This window comes from Daphnia pulex, chromosome 8 (assembly GCF_021134715.1).
Source record: "Daphnia pulex isolate KAP4 chromosome 8, ASM2113471v1".
NCBI lineage: Eukaryota > Metazoa > Arthropoda > Branchiopoda > Diplostraca > Daphniidae > Daphnia > Daphnia pulex.
The window spans coordinates 9,141,967-9,168,566 of record NC_060024.1 but is presented as its reverse complement, the minus strand read 5'-3'; the positions used below and the strand labels follow the sequence as shown (position 1 = coordinate 9,168,566).

Here is a 26,600-nt window from a genome sequence, read left to right as displayed (position 1 = left end):
TGCAAACAAGTAATCTTGTTTTTGCTCTTGATGTTCATAAGATAAAAACATTTTTGGTGGCTCTTAGTATAAAAATCGAATAGGAGAGAGTGGGGTTATTTGAACCGGCTTTGGTTTTCTCGTATAGGGCCTTTCCTAATATTATATTGTATTCGTCTCACTTTTTTCTATCTCCAGTTTTTTTATTTTATTTTAGAGTAAATAGTTTACCCGCTACCAATTTTTAAAGTTGCGGAAATAAAAGAGGGCGAGGAAAAAATCGGGGTTTGTATGGGACAGGGCGAAACAATCTAAATTTAGCACTAAAATATTGTAATCAATTAACTTTAAAATTTCATGCTATTATATTTGCCACCTAGTATTTGTTTTTCGCTATGTTTTTAGGTTATTGCTAAATTAAGAAATAATTTTTTTTTATATTTTTTTCTCAGCGTTGCCACTGAGCTAAGCTCCGCCCATTACAGACTTCTTTTAGTTCCAATTTAGAATTTACCCCACATTTTCGCCCCAAATATCCCCCCAAAAACGCTTTTGGGAAAACTTGAATTATACAACACATTTTTAACAAGCGATTTTCCACTCCATTTAAGCTTAATGTGATTCTTTATCCTAAAATACCGAATTCATCTAGAATTTCTAGATTAGGCAATTTTTTATATGTTTAATTTTTTGAAAATTGCGCCAAAACACAAATCAAATGTGTTTGTAATTACTTATTTTTGTTTATTCTATTTTAAAATATTAAAAATGAATTTTAGAATTTTAAAGATGAATTTTTAAATTTATTAAAATTTAATCAACCACTTGTGACCGAAAATATCGATTCAAAACGATCGATTTCGATTACAAACAAGTAAACAACTTACAATTAAATCAATCCAATCATTTTGAACAAACCTGCATTCAATATCAACAGACATTAACGTGGCTTCGAAAACACATTTACTACACAACCACATATTACGAATGAAAAAGGCCTTCGGGAACCTCTCCAAGAAGCCTCGGCGCATTGGTAGCAGTTGAATCTGAAAGCAATCCCGCCGTCAAGAAATGTGAACGTCACTAGGTGACTAAAAAATATGTCCAATAGGTAGCGCGAGCGTAATCGTGAGAAACGGAATTCCGCCATTTTTTGCTGAGAACATGAAGTACCATGGCCTACTGAACCCTAGGCCGGTGGTCGAGCTATACCCCTGTAGTGTAGCTTTTTCAACCCATCCCCTTCCTTTCAACCTTCCTGGGAAGTGGCGCACCTAGCGCTCAAATTAGCTTATTAGCTTTTCAAATTCCATTCTTCCCATTGCCATACACCTACTACTTCATAACTTTATCGAAGATTGGAGGAGCCTTGGCTGATCAGCCGATGAAGTGGATTGACTCTTTTGGCTTAGAAATGTTGGACGAATTTAAGGTTTTTCTCAATTTGCTTTTTAATATCTGTTCTGTTATTAACTAAAGATGTTCTGATACGTATTGGTGGCCCCTTGCCCCCGGAATTCGGGGGCCAATAGGGACAACCAAAAAAAATTTGGTCGGATGGCAACGGCTGCATTGGAGCGATAGTAAGGATAAGAGTTGTTATTTTTCAAAGTGATCTTAGCAAATTTAATGGAGAGAAGACAAAAACTTGAAATTATTTGGATAAATCAAAGAGGCATCTTGGACTCTTCCTCCAACACTTCATACATTATCCAGAACAAATCCATGAGTTTAGGGGAGCACTTCATTTGCGTAACGTGTACACGAGTGTCTGGCCCCTGGCCGATTTTAGTGGCATCCAGGTTGAGTGAACGAGCCTTCTTTATCTATGCTTCTACCATGGATTTAGTCAAAAATCGCAATGTGGCAACTCCCTTGATGTTTGAAAGCCCTCTCTGGCGGCTAATGCTATATTTCTCCAATTGCTTTTAGTCTACATTGTCTATTGTGCGTTGTGGTGTGCATTTAAAAATTAAGTTGTTCTTTTTTACTATTGTCGGAACCTAAACACAGTATTTATAATGTTTCGAATGAAGTTTGTTACCGTAACAAGTGTTGCCATAGGAGGATATTTGGCTGGGCTCGCAACCGAGAAATTCTATCGATCCCCAAGTGTAGATTTAGAACGTACTGAAAACTCAACATCCAATCATAATAATAACCTCTTGCCTATGCCGGGCTTACCAATATTTGGTACAGTATCCGCTGCTTCAATGGTACCTTCCAAAGCTAGTTTTAAAGAAGTGAAAAATATTCCTCCTGAACCTTCTAATAATGCCCCTAGAGTTTCTCAGGTATTAAACAAAGTCATGGGATACAACAAAATTTAAAGTAAAATTCCGACAATTATTAGATAATGAGATTTGGATTCCCTGGACTAGACAATGTACGGTCCCTGGATGATTACGTATTGTCATATGATAGAAGAAATAGAACTGCTCATTGGGTGTTTGAACATTTGACAGCTGATTTTGTTGCTTACAATGAGAAAGTTGATCGATCAAAATGTGATTTTGCTGAAGATGAATCCATTCATCCTTACTTCAGATCATCAAATGCTGACTACAAAGCTAGTGGCTTTGACAGAGGTCACTTAGCAGCAGCTGGAAATCATCGTAAGGATCAACTGCATTGCCAGCAGACCTTTCTGTTATCCAACATGTCACCACAAGTTGGAAAAGGATTCAATCGAGATTCATGGAATAGATTGGAGAGACATGTTAGAAATCTCACTAAAACAAACAGAAATGTATATGTGTGCACAGGTAATTAACATTGCTCAAACATTTCTTTATGGAATCAATCTGATGACAAATTTGTTTTTAGGACCACTCTACCTGCCCAGGTAGATGATTATTACATGAATGCTTACTCAAACAAATGGAAATAATAATTATCATTGTATATTTTCTTAACTTAGGAAGGAAGATGATGGCAAAATGTATGTAAAATATCAGGTAATTGGCAAGAATCATGTTGCAGTGCCTACCCATTTCTTCAAAGTCGTAGTCATAGAAAATCAGAAACAAGAGCTTTCTTTGGAATCCTATGTTATGCCAAATCAACCTATAGATGACAAAACTCCACTGTCTGTATTTCAAGTACCTCCAGAAACAGTAGAAAGAGCTGCTGGACTTTTATTTTTTGACAAACTGTCAATTGACAAGTTAAAAACTATAAATGGCAAAAGCCAAGTTTGGTTGTAATTTACAGTGCATACATGATAGTACTACAACCCATTATTTGAGAGCTTTGTGAAAAATAGTACAATCATGTAAAACAATTAAATTTTTCATTTCAAATATTCTTTTTCTTTTATATTTCATGAAAAAGAATACAAGAATTGACAATCATATCAATCAAAATTTTGACTCCACTTGATTTCTTAGAAAAGTAAGCATGGTACAATTAATTAATGAATGGAAATCAGTCCAGATTCAATCAGCTTCTGGATTTTAGTAGCAATCGCAGGATTTTTTAGATGGCTAAATTGAATAAACAATTTGTTAATATTTGCATCACTCTTAACATACATACGCTACTTACTCTTGCAGAGCACGAGGTTCATTCTGCATTTGTTCTAAAATCATACGCATGGCAGGGTCACGCAATATAGCTTGGACTTCTGGATCTGCCATTGCTCTTTTGCGCACTTCCTCAGGATTTGAGTTAGTTTGCATCATGCATGCGCGGTAGCCATCAAGCGCTTCCTAATATAAAAACACAAGAAAAAGTGAGTTGATTTTTCTTTAACCAACCAAAATAAATAAAACTACCGAGGCGTTTGGATCAAGCTCCATAGCTTTCTGAAAAGCGGTAGAAGCCTTACTATATTGCTGCATTCCCTGGAGAATCTTTCCTTTCCTAATCCATCCCTTAACTAAAAAGACATTAAAAAATATCAGACTGCGCTATAGACCAAAACATTTTCTTACCAAATGATGGTTCAAGCTCTAAACAGACATCACAATCTTTCAAACCTAAATCAAAAGCTGCCAGCTTTGTATAGCAGGCAGCACGATTACTGTAAACTTTAGCGTCGCCAGGGTTACGCTTTATCGCCTCCGAGTAACATTTTAATGCATCAGCGTATTGACCTATGTAAGGAAGTTCAAGAGAACAAATAATAAATTAACTGAGTTTACTTTCTCCTTCCGGAAAAGAGATTTACCTTTACGAAAAAATTCATTTCCTTTCTCCTTTTCTTGCTCTGCAATTTCCGGATTGATGTATGCCTTGCGTTGTTCCTCACGAAGCAAACTTTCCACTTCAGATAGCAATGTTTTTGTCTCTGGCGAGCGGAACTCTGAGAGTGATTTTTCGAAATGTAATTTTGCATTTGCCAAGTCCTTAAAGAGAGTGTTTTAAATAGACGTACAGTAATAGTTTGAATAATGTCAAATACCTTTAGCTTTTTATACGAGTTGCCAATTCGCGTATAAGCTTTGGCAATTAGCTTGAAGTCGGCCCTATTTTCTCTGCCAATGTCAATTGCTTGTTTACAAAGTTCCACACATTTTTCGTAATCCTTTTGTTCAAAATAAACAGCAGCCAAATTCGTGACATAAGTCATGTCAGTTGGATCTAGCTCTACAGCCTTGTTGTAGTGTTCTATTGCAGCAGCAAAATTTTTCTTCTTATAAGCTGCATTTCCCTTTTCTTTTTCATCAAGAGCCTATTAAATATAATTGTTGTTATCATAACTGAGAAAATCACACATGTTAGGCATACCTTTTTCTTCTCTTCTGGTAGAGCATCATATTTGGCTTTTTCCTCCCTCTTTCTCTCTTCTTCCTCCCTTTTTTTCTTCTCTTCTTTCGGATCAAGTGGTGGTGAAGGTTCTGTGGTATCCATTGGTTCATCTCCTGAGAAACATCTCCTTTTCAGTTACTATTGTCCACTACTTTGTTTTCACATAATACCTTCATTTGAAGCCTCCAAATCCACTCCTAGCAAGACACTGAGGGTGGCCAAAACTCTTGGATCACCCAATTTGGTGGCCATCGCACCTGGATTATTTTGAAGGTCTTGGATCAACTGTCGATAAGTTGGATCTTCAAACATTGCTTTTGTTTTTGGATTGTTCTGTAGTTTGTTCATGACATCTGGTCCAGCAAACGGATTCATGAGTTTTGCTCCTTGTGATCCAACCTTGTTCTTCACTTCAAGAAGACCTTCTTTAAGTTGTTCATTGTTTGGGTCATACTTGAGTCCTTCCTCATAGGCTTTTTGAGCTTCAACATCACGGCCAAGATAAGCCAATGCAGCACCTTTTCGTGAATGACCCTTACCCCAATCAGGCTTTAATGAAACAGTCTTCTCAGCATCCTGTAAAGCTTCCAGGTACTTTCCAGCTTTCGCATATGCAGCTGACCGATTGCTGTACAGAACATGATTTTCTGGGTCTATAGCCAATGCTTCTGAGTAAAGGGCTACAGCTTCATCTAATTTACCAGCCGACAAGGCCGCATTTCCTTGATCTTTCAATTGAGTTGCCTAAATTTATAGAACAAATGTAATGATCAAAAACCCTAGTTCTTTCAGTTTTATAGTACAATACTAATTTCCATACCTTGTTTGCCATGATAAAACAAGACAATCGCGATCAGAAGGTACGGATGAAACGTTGATGTAAATTCACACGCCTGCACACTGTCAATGAAACGTTTCCAAGTGGGGAATGATTTCGATACTGAGAGCGAGGGACACGAGAAACTTCGCGAAAAGGCTTACACACGATACAGACGACGGAAGGTTCTGGATTTCTGTCCGCCGAAATTCAAAGCTTACTAGAACTACGGCCAGAGCAGCAGAGCTTACAATAATAGTAGCGGTAGATTATGGAACCATTAATAGCCACTTTGTGCAATTAAAAATACATATCAGTGAAGCGTGGATAATTTAATGTATACATTTATTTTCCGTTTGAAACTAATGTGAAAGGCAATTATTTATTTCTTGCTTGAGACATTTATTCTTCTGCCTTCTAAAATGAGCAACTAAAGCCGCCATGAAAACAGACGTCATCTAGCGGCTAATGCTCTCCCTTCATTATTTTTTACGAATTTTTCAGCAAACGAAGAAATGCATTTTTTGAAATTTGAAATGAAACATCCTGTTGAAGAAAAAATTTGAAGCGTAGCTGTATGTTCGTTTATTATTTTTCTGTCTGCGCCTCCTCGGAGCTATTGCTTTAAGTCATCGATTTTTAGTTAATTTTAAAAACAAATACGATAATAATACAAATGCTTTTTTATTGCTTGGAGAAAAAAGGATAAATGCGGATAAATGCCATTTCTAATAAAAGAAGAAAATTTTAAAATAAAAACATTTGAATTTTTTATTAAATACTTTGTGCCAAACTTTTATTTTTTCACTGGTTCACTTTTTAGACTAGTAACATTGACATACCAACAATTTGTCTATCACTGGAAAGATGCGTAACGTTCATGAAGAACGAAATCATAAATACCGAGTGCGCTAGTTTTTCTAGCCAAATCAATTACTTCTACGTCCGGCATTATAGGCGGCCATGGAAATGAACACAACACCCAGGACAAAATAATAGCCTCCGTACACTTTAAACTACAAAATTTATTAATTAGATTCTTAAATTTCCAAGAAAAATTTTCTAATAATACCTGGTCCGGAGGTTCGAGCGCCAATCCAGCACTATCTGCTACAATCAAAGTTAGAATAGTTTGGAAAAACAGGGCGAGAAATGTGTTGATTCCAAACACCAGACCATAGCTTTCCTGTTTCAATCCTTTTGCTACTTCCGAACTATATTAAAAAAGCAACTGAATATTAGAATCCGAAAAGATCTCATACAATGAAATGCATACCTTGCAATTGTAATAAGAACACTATACGTTATGCAAAAGGCCATGTAAGTAACGTACGCTACCCACAGTTCATTAGAACTGCCAGCTAAGTATAACATGGCACCTTCAAATAATGATATCACAGCTATTACAGGTTCACCATACACTGACCAATTGACGGGCGCATAGCCAATAGCTATGGTAGCGAGAGCACCTATTAAAAAAAGCATGATTATAATTTCAATTTATGAATCATACACATTTCTTTATATCTTTTACTGAGGAACGTATGCGTGGCTTCTACAGCGCCGTTGTAAATATTGTTTGTTCCTGACGGAGCCACTGTTTCCCACAGAGGTTGGATGTAATTAAGTACTTGAAAGTAACCGCACATGGCAAACGCCCACCTATAGAAAGAAAAACAATGTAGAATGAAACATTTTCTGCATATTATCACGAAGGCTTTCTCATCAATAATTCATACCAAAGGGACCACTTGAGCATATAAGCATTTGAAAAAGAAGACTTGAAATCGATCCATAGGAGTTGATAGACAGATGCCAATGTCCACTCGGTTTCCGAAGCGGTACTGTCATTGGAAGTAATTTGATCAACACCATCCGTTACACGACCCATGTTCGGGCTATCCAGTTGATCGAGCGCTTTGTCATCTTCTTTCGGTTTTCCACGATGGAAATAGATGGACTGAGAAACGTTGGGTAGGAAACATGCGACGACAGTTGCGGCAGAAACAAAAGCCAGGGATATAAAGTTGAGGGTGTAGTAGTCACACAGCCCTGTAGCAACCAGAACCTGACCCAATATACCTGCTATGCATCTGCCTGTCAACAAGGCAGCTTGAGTGTAGGCTGTGACAACTTGAAATTTGGATAAAGGAACTTGGGCATAAATGTAGGTGTTGTATGCAATTTGAGTTGCTGTAGCAGCTGCGTACAAAAACTCCACTCCCTTTGATTGAAACAGGTTAATCATATTATGGAAAATTGAAAGGATTTTATAACTCTAAAATACCTGCATTGCTGCTACTCCCTGACCCCAGATGAGAACACACCAAGTCATAATATAACATATTCCTTCAAACACAATGACAGGTTTGTATAACAAAAAGTCTGTGACAAGAAATACTACAACCAGAAGTGCTAGGTAAGAATAGGTCCAAACAGGAAATATTTCTGAATAAACCTGAAATTAAAAGTTATTATTAAAATGTAGTAAACTGAAAATTTTAAAAAATACCTCATCTGTAGTCAAGTTTTTCCATGGTCCAACAAGGTACTGTGTTAAAAACGGTTCTGAAGGCCTCAGCTCTTTCAAGACACCAAAGAGGCATAATAGCAAACAAATCTTGAACCACTTTTCCATGTTGCTCTCCTCGCACGACGAATAATGATGCAAGACTGACGAATGATGACCGGATCTCAATAGCTTATTGGTTCAGTTGAGGGATTCAACCATTGATCCATCAAGGATAAGATTGTAATCATCCAAATAATTCCCCTGCCTAAAATTATCACAGTTAGACTGTCAATAACGGAGAAGCTGTATGAACTTTACCCGGAACAAATACATTATAACGGATTTGAATTTTTGGACTTATTGAACTTTATCTTTGTTTTCAACAAGAGGATTGTTTTTTTTTGTTTTTTTTATTTTTATTTACGTCACGCGATCCGTCGTCTGCGAGCCATCTAGCGTCGTAACAGATTAGACATGGAAAATTTCCGGTTGCAAGCCCGACCAAGCGAGTCCGCCGCTCGTAGTGGTCAGATTCCATTTTGGTAGGGACTGCTTTTGAGAGGAAATCCGGAGCGGGACTTGAAAAATCCGGAATAGGTTTGTCTTGTGCAGAAGTGCAAGATTTCATTCGATTCGAATGAATTCCAAGCTGATCCCTCGTACTTTTTTACCTAATTTCTCGCCGTTCACAGGGCGAATAAAAAAAAATAATTGGTGCAAAATGTAGTTAGTAGAAATATTAAAGGACAAGAGGAAAAATCAGAGTAGCCTACAACTTTCTCGAGTCAATTCAGAGCGAAAATCGCAATTTGAGGCGCATTCTGGACACATTTAAAATTCCAGATGGTTAAAATAAAAAACTTTATTCGAATCAATCTGAATCAACTCATTTCAAAATCGTCTCCCTTTTCATGTAAAAGTAAGAAAAACCCGAAAAACTGCAATTGAATTAACGAATCACAAAAATCGAAATGTAAGGATGGTTTTTGAGCGACAGCAACCGTTCAGTGAAGTGCATATCTTTCAAATAATAAAGCCTTACAGCATACTTACATAACAAATAAGACTTATTACAAAAGTGGTGGGACACGTGACTTGCATAAAGGTGTTTACAACTCATTGGTGTGATGTAGGAGAAGCCGGATCGAAGTAATCACTTGGAATATCTTTACAGTCTGTTGAACATTCTATACAGACAATATGATGTCGCCATCTGTAGAAAGAAAAAAACTTAAAAAAGATTCATGAATAGTCAAAAATAGGGTTACGACATTACGAGCGTTCATCTAAAAATCTTTTACCGAAAACCAATGGATCGAAAATTTTTGCTACGCTAGCGTTACCTTAGTTCCCACAGGTAAATCGGTAATGTCCCATTTCGACACAAGCTCGCAATTCAAATTCCAACGATGGATAGATTTACCTTTCTGTTTCAATTGGATTTTAAATTGTTACGTCCCGTGTCGTCTGCCATCCAGCGTCTCCAAAGATTAGATCGGATTAGATATCAGATTTGGAAAATTCAAAGTAAACAATACATTTGAGCATACGAGTACGGAAGTCGAGAATGTTTGCGTAAATAACGAGCACATGTTTCTATTAGTGTCCAATCGTATAATGAGTACACAGAAGTATAAAGGGGCGGGGGGCAAAAATTCAGGGAAGAGGGTACTTCAAAGTAGGCAGGAGAATATATAGCGGGCGGGGGCCAAAGGCCACCACCACAATGCACACACACATGAAAGCATTGTACTCTCTTATTCATTCATTGAATCTCAACCAGAATTTTTTTTTGTTTTTTTTTCCCTCTTGGCTCTCAGTTCCAAGTTACTTGATTTAATAGATGTAATAAACGAACAGAAAAAGAAAATGCCACTATTATTTCACACGCGTCAATGGTAACTTATATCTTCGTTTAGTTTCTATGATATAATGCATATTATATAGGGGCGGGTGCGTAGAAAATATTACTTGTTTCCGTTTGTCCCTTTTCATCGCCATATGTATCATATATAATGCGTTCGTGTATGTGTGTATGTGTATAATCTGCGAATTCAACAAAGATCATTTTTTTTTTGTTTTTTTTTTTTGCTTTCATTTTTTCTCCTTCGTTCAAAATTATGACGTTGGGGGGTAGTTTTTTGTGTGTATGTTTCTTTTCTTTCAAGCCCGGGATATAATGGAGGGATCGTATTAACGAAACAGAGGATTAAAGAGAGTTGTTTTTTTTTGTGTCTGTATGTGTGTGTATAAGCCCCGTGTGGATATAAAATCGAAAACAAAACTGAGATGACGACAAAGAGAGATTTGAGTCGAGGAGGACTTGGGTGGGGGGGAAAAAACCAAATGGATGAAGGCGTGTCGTTTCACGCGCAATTTACAGGGATATTTTGACACAAGCAGATGATTTTTCTTCCCAAAGCAATGATTTTTTTTAAGTTTACATATTTACTCTAAGAGGCCACAGAATTTTTAAACGCTTCACTGTGAACCGGGCGAAATGGCAAAAAAAAAAATGAACTCATATCTCACAACTTGGTAATTAATTTCATTTCGTGTGTGTGTGTGTTTTCTTTAAAGAGGATATCTCTCAACGCTACTGGGCCTTCACGCGTGATCGTTGCTCTCGAATGCCAAAGACACACAAATAAGCTCTTCTGTTCGAACTCGTGCTTCGATCCAGCGGCGATGAAAAAGGCACAACCTTAATTTTTCGTGAAAAAATCTTCTCCCTCTCCACTACTACATCTGCCATCGCAAAAAAAACACACACGAAAATTTCCAACAAAAATACCGCATAGACGAAAGGGAACCGGCCCGTCACGTGACCAAATGAAAGGAGAACAAAACAGGAAAAAAAAAAAAACAGAAAGAAAAAAAATAAATTAATTAAAATGAAAAAGAGGATAACGCGCGACCTGCTCAGTCCGCGAGTTTTGTTTTGTTTTTTTAATTCAACGGTTTTGCACTTGGGTTCGTTTACGTGTCTCCCGACAACGAGTATAGCAAAGAGAGAGGAGAAAGATAAGGACTGTGTGGTGGTCACGTGAACGAGATCGGATAAGTGTTTTTTGTTATAACTTGATTAAGCTGTTGTATAGACACTTTGTTTCCCTCTCTCGTCTTCTCTCTCGTCTCAAAATAAGAGGCACTTTGGCAAGTTTTCTATTTTGTTTTCTTTTTTGTTTTTTCGTACGCGATCAGAGAGAAAGGGAAACAACTCCCTGTGCCCATCCGACGAGATGGCCATTCACTTCTAGTTGTTTTTTGGTATTGCAAACGAAAAAAAAAAAATATGCTTCCGACAATAAATACCCGGTAAGAAGGCAAACTAAGTCTACATTTCCTTTGTGTGTGTATATCTTGCGAAGATATCGAGGAAATTCAAATGATTGCGTGATCGACCTTTTTCTGTTTCGACGACGAGCCTTGTTTCTTCTTCTTTCTTTTTTGTTATTCACTTTTGTTGGCTGGCTACCGACCCGGCTGAATGTAGGCGTCACGCAGTCGTTGAACACCAGCCCGGACGTAGCGGACAACGTCGCGTAAGGAACTGTGAAATGTGAGCGGCCCGCATTGCCGATCCAGTTGGATAAAAAAATCTGGAAAACGATATGGATTTTTGGGGTTTTTGTTTAGTCCAAACCAGTTCAAATAGTAAAAGTAAGTAGTAGTGCAGATGGATAGTTTACCTTGAGCTTGCGCTCTTTGTACTAGACTGTCACCCTGCTCCCACAGTTCGTGGCAGGTGCACAGGTAGCTAAAGTACTGATTCTGCTTTTGCATGACACTGTGCACGCCCAGTGGTACCGAGACACACGGGCCAGCATTCAGGTGATTGGGCGTCGACATGGCTAGCGGTTGACTGTTGGCTAGTTGTTGGGGTCTTTGTTGCTGCTGCTGGCCAATCTGCCCGTTGGGTTGACCAGGTGCTAATTCGCCACTACTGTAACCCGACGACTGGCTCCCCACTGAGCCAACTGACCCAGCCGGTGAGGGTGTCGGTGAAAGTGGCGACGGTGTTCCCGTCGTCCTGTACATAACACCTCCGCCGACACTGGCCTGGCCGTGCATATCCAAAGCGATGCCACTGCCAGACGCTCCACCCATGGCGGGAGAAGTCACCGCAACTGTAGTAGCCTGCGAATAAACAACATGGAATTAGTCTGATGTAGACAGACAAACAGACGGATGGATGGGTTACCTTGGCGTGATAGTCTCCCAGCACCTTGGAAAACTCTTTGACCTCGTGACGCCGCATTTTGAATAGTTTGAGGTAGAGCAACGCTTGACAGCGAAGCGACAAGATTTGGAGCTTGGCGTCAATGTTGGCCGACTGGGTGCCGGCTTGTGGTTGATGCCGAAATTTGGACGAGATATAGCGGATCAGATTGAGCGTGTCCTTGTACATGGTAAAAGCTGCTTTCTCCGTCATCCGGTCATGCTCCATGGCATTGCCCGTCAGGATAAAAAACAACACTGCTTCCAAATATTGTACTGCTTGGAGGGTCCGGTCCGTTTGCTGTCGAATGACAAAAGAAAACGGCGATATGAGCAAATGACCAATGGAAAATGAGGGGAATCAAGGAAATGATGGAATATTACCTGCTTGTCAGCCGCGTGCTTGAGAGCTTTAGCTTCGCTTAAGAAATGATTATGATCACGATCTTCGTGTTCCAATTGATGTGCTGGTGGTTCCTCAAAATAACTGAAATACACAATGCTGGTTCCCGGCTGCGTTTGTTGTTGGCTGCGCATCATGGGCGGAGGAGCTGGTGATGCATTTCTCGGATCGTAAGGAGACAGACAAGACTTGACATCAACGGACGGAATGTGTGTGGGTGTAGGAACGACCGGAGCGAGAGGGCCAGCCTCGTCCTCCTCCTTTACTTCAACGTCGATTTTCCGCCTACTCTTCTTCTTTTGAGCCTTGCCCGTTTGAGTCTCGATTGATTCCTCCACCTCGTTCTTCCGTTTCCGTTTGCTCTCCTTACGATGTGACGGCGTTTCCACCGGCGGCACGACTGAGACGGACGAAGTTGAACTGATGCTTGATCGACGTTTGGAAGATTTCGACGCCGACAATTCCGCCTCACGTTTAATAGGCACTGGCGTTCGGGTTTTGGTCTCCACAGGTCGCTCCGCATTCTTCTCCTGCGTAGTAGGACGAGCCGCAGGGATAGGAGCAGCAGGAGCAGGAACAGCATTATTAGCCAATTTGCATAGAGGTACTTGGCAGATCAAACTAGGCCGGCCGTTGACGTATGGGACGGATGGGCCAACTTTAGCAGGTGGTGGTGGAGGAGGTGCCGCAACCGCTTTCGGGCTGGCTGTCACCACCTCGCTAGCAACTTTCTTGGGCTCCTGTTTACCTTTGACGCCTCTGCTGCTGTTACTACTGGGAGTTGTCGCTGCCTCGGGAGCGACTGCACGATCCTGCCTTCCTTTAGCTCCGGGACGATAGATTTTCATAAATAAAGCACACTTGCGATCAGAGCTGGGCTTCGAGTCCATGTCCAGTTTGGGTGGACTGAAATCCTTTTGCAATTCTTCCTCTCTCGGTCCTCTCGGTTGGCCCTTGCCACCTCCACTAGGTATTGACCGCCCGCTACTGCTGCTGCTGCTGCTCGAACTGCTGCTAGAGCTGCTGGAACTGCTGCTTCGACTGCTGCTAGAGCTGCTGCTACTCCGGCTCCGGCTGCGAGATGGAAAAAGGACTCGGCTGGTCACCGTTTCCGGTGGAGTCGGCATCTTGACAACGGCGGCCAATTTAGATGGACTTTGAGAGTGGGTATTGGTTTTGCGCGGAGTTGTCGGTGGCGTGACCGTCACAGAAAGGCTGGGCTTCCTCGCCTTCAGAGGTGACGGCGTGTTCTCCACATCCACTTCACTGTTGGATGGCGATGACGAACTGCTCACCGAAGATGTTGTCGTGTCGAGAATTTCACGTGATATCGGTGCCTGCAAGCTACTCGCTTGTTTCTTTGGTGGTCGGCCTGGCCGTTTGGAAACTTCTTTACCAGAAGGAGGTGCGGATGAGTTGACTTGCTTCTTAGGAGGGCGGCCAGGACCTCTCCGTTTGGGAATAGCCTCTGTTGGCGCTGCTGGAGCTGGTGGCGGTGCTGGTGGTGGAGCGGCTACCACTACTGGCTGTCGTGGCCGCACTTCCGGCACCGGGCGCTCATCTTCACTGCTACTACTCTCCGATTCAGATAACCGATTCAAGTTCACTTTGGCAGAATTTTGAGGCTGTTTCACTCTTCGATTGGCGGAGGCTTTGGAAGCAGACGAAGGCAAGTTAGGCCTGGGCGTGACGTGATCCTCCGAGTCGGACATTTCCGACAACAGAGGTTCGGGCACGATCATTTTCGACAAGGCAGAATTGAGGTCCGGCTGCTCGGAGTCACTATCTGAAGTCGCTTTAGCGATGGACGATGTTGCCGCGCTCTTGTCCCCTTTGAAGAGGCCATCGTCCAGTTCAGACGAAGGATTGGGACTGTCAAATCTAAGGCCAGCTGAACTGCCAAAGAAATCGTCGTCGTCATCATCCGGACGACGAAGAGAGTCGCCCAGTGTATCTCTGCGATCCGAGGAGATTTGATCAAGGCCTGATTGAGAGACGTCCGAACCTCTAGTAGCGCCCTCAAATATACTGCTGGGTGGATTGATTGGCAGAAACGACTTTAGACTCCAACTTGGAGTATTGGCCGGCTGCTGTTGCTGCTGCTGGATAAGGAAAAGAAAAATATGTAAATAAAACATGTGGCATCCTGCTAGATCAATATCGATCTTGTTGGTTGATCGGTCGGTGGGTCACGCAATGGCAAAGTTCCTGGTCACCGCATTATAAAACCTGTTTTACCTGTTTAGGAGGAGATGCAGGCGGAGGTTTCGTCTCCGGCTCCAAGTGCTCAGCGTCAGAGCTGGAATCCGAGCTGGAACCGTCCGATTCTGAGCTAGAATCATCTTCTGAGTCATCAGCCTCACTAGCAGCGGCTGTAGCAAGACCAGAAGGTGGCGAACGAGGCCTTGGCGGACTGTTCATCGGTTCCATGGGACTGGAAGGCAGTGGGCTAAGAACTGGGGCAGTAGAGGTGGTGGCGGCGGCCGAGATCTTGATGGAGGATTCCGACTCAGAGTCCTGGTCGCTGTCTGAGATGCTTAAATCATCCATCAGCCCGCTGTTGGAAGGCATCCGCTTCGGAGGTGGATGAGGATGACCGAAATCAAAGTGCTCCACTTCCTTCCGCGGAGTGGCAGCGATGGCCGTTAGCGGCGTCATAGCTGCCGATTTCATCTCTTTGAGGATGTCGTGGATATCTGGATGACCAATCCTTTCCGGTGTTGAGGATGGAGGGAGAGGATTGATGAAGTTCAACTTTGGTGGTTGAGGCCGCATGTTGTTAGTTGGCTGACGCTGCCTCTGCGATGAGGAGGTAGACATGGACGAGGATGATGACGATGAGGACGAAGACGAAGATGATGACGACGACGACGATGATGATGCACCGCTGTGATATCCTCCACCAGGCCCTGGTCCGGGAGCCTTGTGTAGACCCGTACTATTACTACTACTGCTGCTGGATCGGCTCGGCGGAGCCGAATTCCTTTGAGGAGCGATATGCGGTGCAGCATGAGACGGAGGCTTCATTAGACTGCCGCCCGATGAAGGGAGCCGTTGGTGAGAGTGGCCCTGACCCAGACCCGAGGACGGGGCCGGCTTGGTAGGAGTGGCGAATTCTGGCCGGCTACTGCTACTGCTACTGCTCGACGGCGGTGGCGGTGTGTCGGGTGGGTCATGGTGCTCCCGACACGGTAGTGGTGTAGCCGGCTCTTGGTACACTCCAATTAAATACTTGGAATCTTCTATGATCGAAGGAGCGTATCGGCCAAGCGTCTTGACAATCATCTGGTGCGTCCGATCGTCTGATGATGGCCGGAGCTGCAATTGACATGATCGTGATCGTTATCATCTTTTCTAGGAATATGAAGAATAAGAAATTAAGATAATTACGCGGACGGGTGCGTCAAAGACGGGCATGTACGATTCCTTCGGCTCGGCCAGCATTGATGACATTTGGGCCCTGGCCCTGGCCTGGAGTTCACGATCACGTGATCGATCACCGGCATCGCGACTGCTATAATAGAAAGAAAACAAGAACCAATAAAATATAATGAATTATTCGTAGTCATTTTTTGTTCAAACAGAAAAGGGCAGGGCCAACTAGATTTAGTTCCCTAACGTCCTTGGATAACTGAAGATTGGCAATAAATACAAAAGAGCCAGAGAAATGATAGCAATAGAAATAAAAATCAGTTCAGGTTTTTGTTTTCCGGAGATTTTGAAATGGCGAGATGGGGGGCTAAAGCTTTTTAGGTCTACCGCACTACGCCTGATGGATGATATGCACCGTTATTAGAGGCAACAGCTTGTTCCCGTTAAGTTCAATGTCCCTTTGGGGGAGGAAAGACGACGAATACCTCTGCGGCAATTTGGCGTGACGGCCTGATCATCTTTTTCTCGCCTATCTTAATCGGGAAAGCGATTTCCTAGATTGTTTACCCAACTACTTTCAGAGATCCATAAATCCTCTCAGTCAAGTAAACAAGGTTAGTCATGCAAAAAACCAAAAGGGGAAAATGGCGAAAAATAAAAGGGATGACTATACTGTTCCAGTAGCTGGACTTGACTTTTACGGCCTTGGCCAAGCAAACGAACGCCGATTGAGGCCACGGACGAGAATGCGAAATCCAACGACACTGAAGCACACAACAGTGGATGTCGATTGTCATCCATTTTCTACACTTCCCTCATGTTCTTGCCCACACGTTTGTAGGGGATCTCTTGATGATCCATTTTTGGGATCCACTCGATACTCAAACCCAATACAACAGGGACAAGGTTCAGTAACTGGAAAGAATAAAGACAGAGAAAACACCAAACACTGTGTTGGTTGGTTGTGCAACACAGCCCCACCACTTTCTTTTCTCTGGATTCAGACGAAAGTAGGGCACTCTTAAATTTCCTGACTCTACCCTGCAAAACCTCCAATAGAAAACACAAGGACAGCTTGTACTGAAATCCAATCCCGCTGCAGGTGAACCTAAATTTCCAGAAAGAAGCAACTCGGAGATTGGCACAAGAATCAAACACTGGGCCTGCAGAAATTTGTGTAGTGATTGATTACACAACTCCACATGATAAGCTGGGGGGTTTTTACGTGACACTGAATGCCTGTTGGTTATCAGTGAGTAAACACTCAACATTCACCCACAACTGAAGTGAGCGAAACCTGTAGGAAACTGTTTTTGAAAAAAAAAAGACCTGATCGACTGCAAATGACACAAGAACAATGATGATGAGAACCATAATTCTAAAAGTAGTTGATTACCTCAAATTATAAGACATTGTAGAGTCAAGATCATGAGTGATAAGATGAGGTCAACACCGGAAAAATAGAAAGAACGGGAATATTCTGGGAGGCTAATGTCGAATGAAGTCGAACAATGAAGAGGTAACACACTCGGGCGTCGAGTATGTTGAGAAGATTGAAACTGTTTTTCTTCCTCTTTCGTCGTCCGCCACAAGTTTACAAAGGCTTTTTATTTTCAGAGGGTGACTTGTGTCTGTTGTTTAGATATTTAAATGGCGAATCAACTGGCCCACATGAAGATCTGTCCAATCGATAGGGCTGGTAGTGCACATTTTCCACCCCGTACGTGCACGTACGTAACCAATGAGAAATGTGTGCAAGTCTCTCGGCCGAGCCACCACAAATCCGAGACGCTGTCGCGAGATGTCAGAAATCACACACACACACACACAATGGAGGAAGGGGAGGAGGAGGGGTAAAGTGGAGTGAATATAACTACACACACACACACACACACACACTGTGTAGTATGATCTCCAAGAATATGTATCCCGAAAACTGATGACGAAATGGCTACACAAACAACGTTGATGTGTGTTGAGTCTCAGTAGTAGTATCTACTACGGGGCATATGTATATACACAAACACCACAATAAGCAAATGGGGGACTTATATATATATATGTGTCGACGAGTTAACGAAAACTTGTGAACCCTCTCACTACTCAAACTGCGCCACTGTCAGTCTCAGCTTTTCCAACGAATCCCGAAGATTACAAGTTCCATCCAAATGGACACTGGAAGCCATTTGAGGCCTCATCACAACTTTTTTCCAGATCGTTTCCTGACTACACAGGCCTTCACTGTGGAGAGAAAAACGTATTTCTCTCCGTTTCTCCGTCTCTAGTGTAATAGATGCTACAGGTCATGTCACTCCGCCTTGCTGCGGTGTTGAATTTTTCGCGCAGACAATCCTTTTTAACCACCTTTGAACGAAACGATTAAAATGGGTTCCTATTAAAACGCCAGTAGAGAATCAAAACTTGGACAAGACGTCACTCGTCAGCCGATTTTCACCAAGGAAAAGGAGAAACTCAATGCCGTGCCAAAATAAAATACACGACGACACAAGATCTATTTAGTCGGCCCTTGTGCCTCTTTTTTTCTACGTCGGTTAGAACTCTCTTTTCACTTCTGCTATTTTCCAACTCTCTCTGGCTGGCCGCCGCTGGTGGGGATTTTCCAATATCGACGAAATGGCGTCGTTGCATCGGCGCCATATTTGAAAAAACAAACACAACAAAACAGAAACCAACCTTCTCTATTACAGTAAAAGTGTATTCGCCTTTTCATAAAACCAAGAGCTTTGGTTATTATCGTCAATGACAGCTCAAAACTTCTCATTTGTTCCAAAATGAAAAAGGGAGGTCAAAGAAAAGAAGAAACTAACCAGTAACTCGTATGCAAAGAACTGAATAATGAAGAACCAAAAGAGGTGAAAAATGAATTTCTTATAAAAAAAAAAAATTACCAGCTAAATTCATGTCACTACAATAGTTGGGACAGAAAAAAAAATTCAGCGACAGTCGACAAACATCGAAATTGTCAGCTGGACAACAGAGAAAACAATTTCAATTTCTATTTTTAAAAAAAAGGTGGTTAGGTCAATCAGAATAATTTGAACACTGAATTCCAAAGTGAATCGGAAATAGCAATTCTTATGCTTGCCATAAAAAAGTAGACGAATGGGAGACCAAGTATAACGCAGACCAAACAGATGACACTCTGCGAGCCCCACTCATCATATTATAAGATTTGTTGTTTCTTTGCACGGGCGATATAATAATCTAAACGAGGATTTGACGGGTGGGAAGGAACCATGTTCCACTTGGCAAAAAAGTCACTCATGAATAGCGGATGATTTACTTAGAATTTTCAAAGAGATAGTGAGTTCCTATATGGACTTGGTTCCAAGTTTTGTTAATTTCTGTTTCTTTTCAACAAACAAATGTAATGGGGATTCAAAAAAACATCAGCATGAACGGAAGTTTTTTTAGTCGTTTTTGTTTTTTAGTGTGAAGGGGGAGAGAAAAAAAATAGTATGAGGTTTGTATGAGGCATGAAGCGATGCAGTAAACGCTGGTGTGCTGTGGGCTGGTATGTGGTAGTCGATGGTTTTTAAAACCGGGCCCGGATATAGACGGCTGAAACGTCGTGATCTGCGTAGCCAAGCCGCTTAGCGTGTTTGTAAACTTCGTTGGCAGCAGCTGAAACGGGCAAAGGCTGCTCTAGTTGGTCACCCATAGACAACGACAATTTCAAGTCTTTCTGCATGTGCTGTAGCGGCAAGTTGGTTGGGAAGGCTCCCTCTAAAATGGCTAAAATTGGGAGGAAAAACAAAGAAAATAAATAATCGATATGTTGACTTCCGATTTCCTAGTTGCAGTACGGCTTCATCAGTCAGCACGAAACCTTATTATTTTAACCCATCAAACTCAAATCCGAGGCTATTAATTATGCTGCCTTTGATTACAAGAAAACAAAAAAATCAATGCGAAAAAAACAGTAGAAATGTGTTACCTTTTCCCTTTTCTAACAATAACGGACACGCCAGAGTCGTAAGCTCAAAGATTTCGAGGACGTCGCGTTGCTGTAGACCAGCTCGATCTGCAAGTGCCATTCCTTCGGCCACACCGGCCACTGCGACGCCCATCATCAGCTGCAAGACTAGGTTCATCTTGGACGCGCTTCCCACTTCACCTATAATGATGCAACGAAAAAAACAAAACAAACCTTATTAGATGTACAGCGCCACAAAAATAGAAAATATGAGTCATTACCGAGGAAGAACGAGTTTTTGCCCATGGCTTGGAAGCAAGATTGGCAATCATCAAATAGGGTTCTGTCTCCAGCAGCCAGAATGACCAGCATTCCTTCTTCGGCCTGTACTTTACTGCCTTGAATTTGTGCCTCCAGATAACGACCTCCTTTACCCGTGATGGCCTACGCAATAAGCAAACGTGTTTCATTGATTATCTGTTGCACAAATAGGGCTTTTTTGGCAAGTCGATATATACCTCTGCAATGTCTTGCGACGTTTCGGCATCGATGCCCGTCATTTCAACAAATCCCTTGTCAGCCGACATTTCTTGGAGAACGCCACAATTGCCAAACACCATCTATGCGCCGTGCCAAATCAAACAAATGTTAGGTGAGTGCCAGTTGTCACGAACGAGGCCACGAGGTTAACGAGACGCGGGTATAAAAATAAATAAACAAAACAAAGACGAAATCAAGCATCCTTACGTCTTTGGCTACTTGTGGATCCGAAACGCAAGAAAACGTGATATCGGCGGCTGATATCACATCCGATGGAGTAAGAGCCTCCTCAGCGCCAGCTTTGACGAAATCTTGACACTAAAATAAATAATAACAAATAAAAATAGTTTTATCACGTTTTTTTTCTTTGTTTTTGAAAATTAATTATTTTTTTGAAAATTCTTTTATTAGGTTACATAACATATATTTTTTAATCGGTTGCATCTATTTGCCGCTAGATGACAGGAGGTCGCAGGAAAGCCCCAAAACCTTGGGAGGGAATGAGGAAGAAAGATAAAAGGAAATGGGCAGAGTAGGCCGTGATAACTGACCGGAGATAACGGACAAATAAAAGAAAAAAGGCGCGCAACGCGACCAAAAAAAAAGAGCCTTTCCGACGACATTCGACAGCGCCATTTTATTTTTGGGTTAGCGAGTCAATCGACTTGTAACGACGAAACCCGATGAGCGGAAAGCTGATCCTTCATCTTGACACGAAGTTTCATGAAGTAGTTTCAACTGGTTCGGGTTTGTTGTAAACCACGGACCTTTTTCACATTTCTCTAAAAAAGTATCGAATTTCATATTCTGAGCACAAGAATGGCTCGTCGTGAACTAAATAAAAATTTCTTTTTTTTACGAAAGTGTATACATGCTACAGGGAGGGGGGTAACTAAAGTATTGCTTTCTTTCAACTACATCATCAGTCTTTGCGACTTTGCTGGGGGTTTTTGGTAAAACTGAAAGTTCAACTATAAGTTAAGTTAAGGAGAAAGGTATTGCCAGGGTGTTTGTTATCAAGGCCGCTAAGATGGAGGAGTGTGTATACAGCTTCCAAAAAGAAAAGTACAGCTAGAGGCCAGAAAATTACCACACCCTTTTTGACCACGATTTCTATTTTACTCAATATATAAAACGCCAAATGATTTTTTTTTCCTAATTTGACTTTTTTTTACTGAATAAAGCCCGCTTTTCTCCGAAAAGCCATCTTTCGTTGTTGCACAGCACCCCAAGCGGATACGAATTACAACAACAATTAAATAACGGTCTTTTTCTTTTATGGCCAACCGCAGCGTTTTTTTTTAAGGCAACATTTTTGGTTTCAAAGTGAAGAAGAAATTTTTCCTTTTTATCTCATAGGAAATTCGACGAACATATTTTCGGTGCTCTACCGAAAGGACAGCGTCAAGCCGTCAACAACGATAAGGAAAACAAAGAATTTCAAAAATCTGGTAGCCATTTTGGAAAACTTGAAACGTTGCATTACCAACGCCACAGCTGATAGCTAAGGAAGAGGCACAGTGCTTAGCCACAATACGACATCAACTTGGAGATACTTGGCTGCTGGAGAAACCATTTTGGCAGGGGAATGTTAGACGTTTTGCAAAAGTGATTCCACATCATTCCGAAAAGACTTGTCAGGTGTGGTAAGGGACACAATTAGGATCAAAATGGTGGCTTCAAGTGGTATTGAAGCCCATCGAATGTGGCCGAGTCTGATGGTGGCTTTGTTGCTATTGTACATCGCATCAGCCGACGAGGTACAATGTCCTTTGCCCTGCCACTGCGAAAATGGCGAAGTAGATTGCACTCAAGCTGGTCTGAAGGTATGGCCGATCAATCTACCTGCAAACACGACGACGCTCATACTCAGTCGCAATCAATTAAAACAAATTCCAGTCGATGGGTTCTACCTTTACCCTCGTCTCAAGACACTTGACGTCAACAACAATCAAATTGAGCACATCGACGAAAAATTGCAACTGGATCATCTCGAAAAACTAGATCTATCACACAACGCCGTAAAAAACCTGGATTTTCTGCAAGGGCTGCCGAAGTTACGTCATTTGGATGCAAGTTTCAACCAACTCAACGTACTGGAAAACAACACATTCATTCGCTCTACAAGACTTCATTGGCTAAGAATCGATAGCAACCCCATTAAAACACTTCCATCAGGTTTGTTTCGACGTAACGAAATGATAGGCTATCTATCGTTGTCAAATCTTGAGGTGGAATATCTACCACCCAGGCTTCTCGATCCGCTGACTCGACTTCAGCAACTGGAAGTTCGCGACAACATTCGGTTGGATTCTTTGAGAGACGAGATTTTTCACTACCTGGGCAACAGCTTACGTCACCTGAACCTAGCCAACAATACTTTTAGCTCACTACCGCGATCTCTAAGACAATTGGACGCTTTACGCAGCCTCAACTTGGATGGAAATCCCTTCCAGTGCGACTGTCAACTGTTTTGGTTCGCCAACTGGCTTGAAAAACGACCTACAATCGCTACATCGGATGGCATGTATTGTTTGGATTCCAGTCTACCCTTGGTGGAATCGCTCTGGAAGATGCATTGCAGCGCTGTTCGCCTAGAAACATCTACATTGTTTCAAGAAGGTTTAATCGGACAGCCCGTTGTTTTGACGTGCAACTTTTCGGGGAATCCGCAGCCCAGCGTGACTTGGGTCACACCAAATCGTACTATTCTACAATGGCCGTCTACGACAGCGGGAGACGTGGGAGTCGACGATGTGGCTCTGCTATCATCCGGTCAACTACAAGTGAACACATTAAGTCGCCACACTGCCGGTGATTACGCCTGTCATGCTTCTAACGCCTTATCCAATGTGACGGCTTTCATGCGCATTCACATCGCCCCTAAAGGCTTCCGCCGAGTGCAAATTCACAGCATCATTGCTGGATTCACTTGCGTTGGGGCTTTCGTTTTGATTACATTATTGGTTCAAGGATTCCGCTACTTGATGGACAGGTCTGTGATACTTTTCCCTACAGCTTCTTTAGACATTTAGTTTTAATTACTGCCTCTTTACAGATTCGGATGGTGGGAGTGTTGCTATTGTTGTGGCGAGAGGCTTTCGCCTAGAGCTAAACAGATTCGTAACTTGCTGGAAGCCATCGAGCAGTACAAAAGTCAACAACTGGAACGCCTCAGAGAAAATTATACTGGACAGGTACGAGTAGCTGCTGAAAGTCCTAATCAGTTAAATGCAATTTTAGACTAAATGGAATTTACGCAGGTCAATCGCATTCGGGAAAACTGTGTCCAGCAAATGGAAAGAATCCATCAAGGTTATGCTGGCCAAGTCAAATATTTACGTGGTGTGCGAGTCTACGGTACCCAACAGCTGACAACCATTCGCGAGCAATATAATGATCAGGTAAATTCTAACACTTGATAGATCTGAGATGATAAATACATTAACTATAACTTTTTGCAGGCGAAAAAAGTGTACGATTACACCGTTGACCGACTCCAAACTGTACAACGCAATTACGTTTCGCAAAGGTCAAAGGTTCGCAAATTCAGTGCTCACCAACTGATAAGATTGCGAGAAAAATACAAGTTCCAGCAAAAGACCCTCAACAAAATCATGGAGAACTTGCCAGCATTCTACTTGGATTCTTGTCGCAGCGCTGCATGTGCCCGTACCGATTCCGTCTACTTCCAAGATGTCGGAGAAGTAGATGTCAACATCGATGTAGTCGAGTCAATCATTAAGCAAGGAATTCGTCTTGATCTGCCCGACGATGTTTGCTTGGAAGACGAAAATCTTGATGCCCTGGGTGACGAAGAACTTGAGGGAGCCATAGAAGAGATGGAAGCGGCGGGAGCAAGGCCTCGCAAAAGATTTGGCCATGGAAGACAGTCTAGTGCTGGCAGTTTAGATCTAAGTTTTCTTTTTGCTCCTATTCGTTTTCCTTCTCTAAATTGGCGGCGACGCAACACGGTGGACGAGGAACCGAAAAATGTCGCGAGTGGAACAGCTGTAGAAGTAGCTGTTGAAATCTGCCCTGTACCCATTGAACAGGAAACCGAAACTACTCTTCAACCTGTAACTTCAACTGATTGCTAAGAATATTTCCTTCAGCGCTTGAATTAGCTATCAATGTTCCCTTCTCGTGTCTATTCCGTGTTAACCTGCCCTTCGAATATATTCTTAACACGATTTAGGATGTCTGTGATCAAGTGTCCCATGATATGAATAAACAGAGACATCCCGTTGTCGTTGTCTAACGGAAAATAAGAAATAAATATTGGCTTTGATGTCGTACCTTTTCTGTTGTGCGATTCCAGACGATAACCTTGTGACCTGAATTAAGGAGGTTTTTGACCATTCCTGAGCCCATGATTCCAAGGCCGAGGAAGCCAAACTTGAGCGTGGATGGTTGAACGTTCTTCTCTTTGAGAGTTTGAGTCACTCTCTCGACATCCAATGGTGGGGTATCCTGCAAAAACCAAAGGTCATTATTTTCCAGGGAATAATATTTTATCGAGTTAATTTGTAGAAACTCTTGCAACTAAATAAATATCGAAATAAACCAAATCGAAGATTTTTAAGATATATAAACTGCCTTCCTAGTAAATAATTAAATACATATTTTTCTTTCTTTTTAGCATTACCGGTCTTTGAATTGTGGCAGGTTGGTCTAATATTCTTGAAACCAGACCGCTTTTACGAGGAGAGGTGTGATTGGTTATAACTGAAGTGTCACTCGAGTTTTCGATAGTAGAATTACTGCGTGGTTTTTTTCGGCTAGGAGTGGGTCCAGAATCACTACCTGACTCGCCTGATGTCCGCCGCTTTCGCTCCTAAAACACAAAATATATCATTTAAATGGTTTCATATTATTTTATATTGCATGTATTCTTTGTTCCTCTTTCCATATGAAAAATGCATGAAAAAACCATTTTTGTTCATATATTACTGTAAATGATAGTGCCAGTGAATTTACCTTTGGTGTGCGCTTTATATCCCTTTTAACTTTCTTGGGACTGTCCTTTTCTTTAGTTTCATCTTTAAGTTTATCGAAATCTTCATCACTTTGGTTATCATCAGTGACAGTCTGCACCTGCTCTCCTTCTTTCTGTAACAGGTTGATATGGAAATAATGTTTACAGGTACACTTGATTAATATTATAACTAAACACTCACAGGTGGGTTTACAATGTGTTTTTCAATAGCTTGGCAGGCATCTAAGAAGGCACGACTCTTGCACGCTTTAGTGAATTGTTCTTTATATTCGTGGTAGGGCTTTATGTTGAAATCCTCAATCCAGGCACTAGTAAATATAATGATAATTATGTTTCTAAAATCTGCAACAATTAATACAATGCTTACAAATTGTCTGTTCCAAAAAAAAAGACACAAGATGCAGTTTTTCCAGACGGTTTCGAAATTCGCTTTAAGTCTTTAGGAGGGTTGGCAATCTAAGTAAAATGAAATAATAATAATGATAATCTTCCAAAATTTGAAATATATTTAAAGAGTGAACAATAATTTTTGTCGTATCCAACTCTGTATTTTGAGTTATCAAACGTACCTTGCCCGGCCAGGGAGAGAATCCTTTCATCTTGGCCCTGTTTTCACACAAACACAGAGAGGGGAAATTAACGATTAATTCAACGGCAAAAAAAAATTACGAGTATTTATAAAATCAACCAACCACACTAGATCGCCTAATTTTAAAGCTGTTTCCGACATGCTAATGCAAGTTTTCTAACCGGACGAGGCGTAAAGTTATAACTGACTACACGCAGATGTTGAGCGGCACAACAAATTTTCAACAAATTTTCAGCAACGGAGACGCCAAATACAAAATCTGAGTAGAGACATTGCCAGATGGATTATGGTGAAGCTTCCGCGTGAGTAGCCTGGGGCTGGGCTCCCCAGTACCCAATGTTTTTGATCTGACTAAGCCTAAGGCTGCTTCATCGGTAGTCCTCACAATTAAATAAACTCTTAATTATTGTCATATACACTATTATTCAGAATAAAACGTGCAAAATTGTAAACCGAATTTATGATTTTTAGAACAGATT

General features: G+C 41.6%; 6 protein-coding genes across 9 annotated transcripts; 2 read left to right on the top strand and 4 right to left on the bottom strand.

Moving 5' to 3' along the window:
• Positions 1–1,848: 1,848 nt before the first annotated feature.
• On the top strand, positions 1,849–3,334 carry LOC124201134 (endonuclease G, mitochondrial-like). The gene is made up of 4 exons (XM_046597602.1): positions 1,849–2,273; positions 2,333–2,744; positions 2,806–2,824; positions 2,900–3,334. The coding sequence occupies exons 1-4, from the start codon at positions 2,001–2,003 to the stop codon at positions 3,183–3,185; spliced, it is 990 nt and encodes a 329-aa protein (XP_046453558.1). The 5' UTR covers positions 1,849–2,000; the 3' UTR covers positions 3,186–3,334.
• On the bottom strand, positions 3,101–5,773 carry LOC124201123 (stress-induced-phosphoprotein 1-like). Its single transcript, XM_046597587.1, has 9 exons — positions 5,552–5,773; positions 4,902–5,475; positions 4,711–4,844; positions 4,385–4,654; positions 4,151–4,328; positions 3,915–4,076; positions 3,756–3,859; positions 3,526–3,689; positions 3,101–3,464 (listed from the first exon to the last, which is right to left on the bottom strand). Exons 1-9 carry the CDS (start codon positions 5,561–5,563, stop codon positions 3,392–3,394), a joined length of 1,671 nt encoding a protein of 556 aa, XP_046453543.1. The 5' UTR covers positions 5,564–5,773; the 3' UTR covers positions 3,101–3,391.
• A 554-nt stretch (positions 5,774–6,327) lies between these two features.
• Positions 6,328–8,527, bottom strand: LOC124201130 (thiamine transporter 1-like). Of its 2 annotated transcripts, XM_046597600.1 has the most exons (8): positions 8,379–8,527; positions 8,061–8,325; positions 7,836–8,006; positions 7,288–7,772; positions 7,083–7,210; positions 6,825–7,017; positions 6,621–6,762; positions 6,328–6,564 (listed from the first exon to the last, which is right to left on the bottom strand). In XM_046597600.1, exons 2-8 carry the CDS (start codon positions 8,184–8,186, stop codon positions 6,478–6,480), a joined length of 1,332 nt encoding a protein of 443 aa, XP_046453556.1. In that variant the 5' UTR covers positions 8,187–8,325; positions 8,379–8,527; the 3' UTR covers positions 6,328–6,477. The 2 variants fall into 2 exon arrangements, with proteins under 2 accessions (XP_046453556.1, XP_046453555.1); XM_046597599.1 differs by having other exon boundaries at positions 8,061–8,500.
• Positions 8,528–9,640: 1,113 nt separating this feature from the next.
• LOC124201121 (AF4/FMR2 family member lilli-like) lies at positions 9,641–18,628 on the bottom strand. Of its 3 annotated transcripts, none has more exons than XM_046597583.1 (7): positions 17,453–18,628; positions 16,075–16,198; positions 14,923–16,002; positions 12,666–14,786; positions 12,265–12,582; positions 11,753–12,200; positions 9,641–11,662 (listed from the first exon to the last, which is right to left on the bottom strand). In XM_046597583.1, the coding sequence occupies exons 1-7, from the start codon at positions 17,467–17,469 to the stop codon at positions 11,535–11,537; spliced, it is 4,236 nt and encodes a 1,411-aa protein (XP_046453539.1). In that variant the 5' UTR covers positions 17,470–18,628; the 3' UTR covers positions 9,641–11,534. The 3 variants fall into 3 exon arrangements, with proteins under 3 accessions (XP_046453539.1, XP_046453540.1, XP_046453541.1); XM_046597584.1 differs by having other exon boundaries at positions 16,075–16,195; positions 17,453–18,612; XM_046597585.1 differs by having other exon boundaries at positions 12,666–14,783; positions 17,453–18,610.
• Positions 18,629–18,751: 123 nt separating this feature from the next.
• On the bottom strand, positions 18,752–26,384 carry LOC124201124 (putative oxidoreductase GLYR1 homolog). The gene is made up of 12 exons (XM_046597588.1): positions 26,225–26,384; positions 26,102–26,138; positions 25,900–25,988; positions 25,714–25,840; positions 25,514–25,645; positions 25,182–25,370; positions 24,833–25,006; positions 20,741–20,851; positions 20,512–20,613; positions 20,275–20,437; positions 20,015–20,194; positions 18,752–19,812 (listed from the first exon to the last, which is right to left on the bottom strand). Exons 1-12 carry the CDS (start codon positions 26,260–26,262, stop codon positions 19,613–19,615), a joined length of 1,542 nt encoding a protein of 513 aa, XP_046453544.1. The 5' UTR covers positions 26,263–26,384; the 3' UTR covers positions 18,752–19,612.
• Positions 21,996–24,831, top strand: LOC124201122 (immunoglobulin domain and leucine-rich repeat-containing protein 2-like). Its single transcript, XM_046597586.1, has 4 exons — positions 21,996–23,528; positions 23,592–23,730; positions 23,797–23,937; positions 23,998–24,831. Exons 1-4 carry the CDS (start codon positions 22,204–22,206, stop codon positions 24,631–24,633), a joined length of 2,241 nt encoding a protein of 746 aa, XP_046453542.1. The 5' UTR covers positions 21,996–22,203; the 3' UTR covers positions 24,634–24,831.
• Positions 26,385–26,600: the final 216 nt, after the last annotated feature.

Coding starts and splice junctions, on each gene's coding strand:
- LOC124201124 (XM_046597588.1), bottom strand. CDS start 26,262: ATGTCGGAAACAGCTTTAAAATTAGGCGATCTAGTGTG. Junction 20,852..24,832: donor GGAATCGCACAACAGAAAAG/GTACGACATCAA, acceptor TATTTATTTTAG/TGTCAAGATTTCGTCAAAGC. Junction 20,438..20,511: donor CGTCGCAAGACATTGCAGAG/GTATATATCGAC, acceptor CTTATTGCGTAG/GCCATCACGGGTAAAGGAGG.
- LOC124201121 (XM_046597583.1), bottom strand. Junction 16,003..16,074: donor TCTTTGACGCACCCGTCCGC/GTAATTATCTTA, acceptor TGTCAATTGCAG/CTCCGGCCATCATCAGACGA. Junction 11,663..11,752: donor ACAAAGAGCGCAAGCTCAAG/GTAAACTATCCA, acceptor ATCGTTTTCCAG/ATTTTTTTATCCAACTGGAT.
- LOC124201123 (XM_046597587.1), bottom strand. Junction 4,845..4,901: donor TTTGGAGGCTTCAAATGAAG/GTATTATGTGAA, acceptor GATGTTTCTCAG/GAGATGAACCAATGGATACC. Junction 4,077..4,150: donor AAATGAATTTTTTCGTAAAG/GTAAATCTCTTT, acceptor TTCCTTACATAG/GTCAATACGCTGATGCATTA.
- LOC124201122 (XM_046597586.1), top strand. CDS start 22,204: ATGGTGGCTTCAAGTGGTATTGAAGCCCATCGAATGTGGCCGAGTCTG. Junction 23,529..23,591: donor TTCCGCTACTTGATGGACAG/GTCTGTGATACT, acceptor GCCTCTTTACAG/ATTCGGATGGTGGGAGTGTT. Junction 23,938..23,997: donor GCGAGCAATATAATGATCAG/GTAAATTCTAAC, acceptor AACTTTTTGCAG/GCGAAAAAAGTGTACGATTA.
- LOC124201130 (XM_046597600.1), bottom strand. CDS start 8,186: ATGGAAAAGTGGTTCAAGATTTGTTTGCTATTATGCCTCTTTGGTGTC. Junction 7,773..7,835: donor AGGGAGTAGCAGCAATGCAG/GTATTTTAGAGT, acceptor TTTCAATCAAAG/GGAGTGGAGTTTTTGTACGC. Junction 6,763..6,824: donor GTTCTTATTACAATTGCAAG/GTATGCATTTCA, acceptor TTTTTAATATAG/TTCGGAAGTAGCAAAAGGAT.
- LOC124201134 (XM_046597602.1), top strand. CDS start 2,001: ATGTTTCGAATGAAGTTTGTTACCGTAACAAGTGTTGCCATAGGAGGA. Junction 2,274..2,332: donor ATGCCCCTAGAGTTTCTCAG/GTATTAAACAAA, acceptor GACAATTATTAG/ATAATGAGATTTGGATTCCC.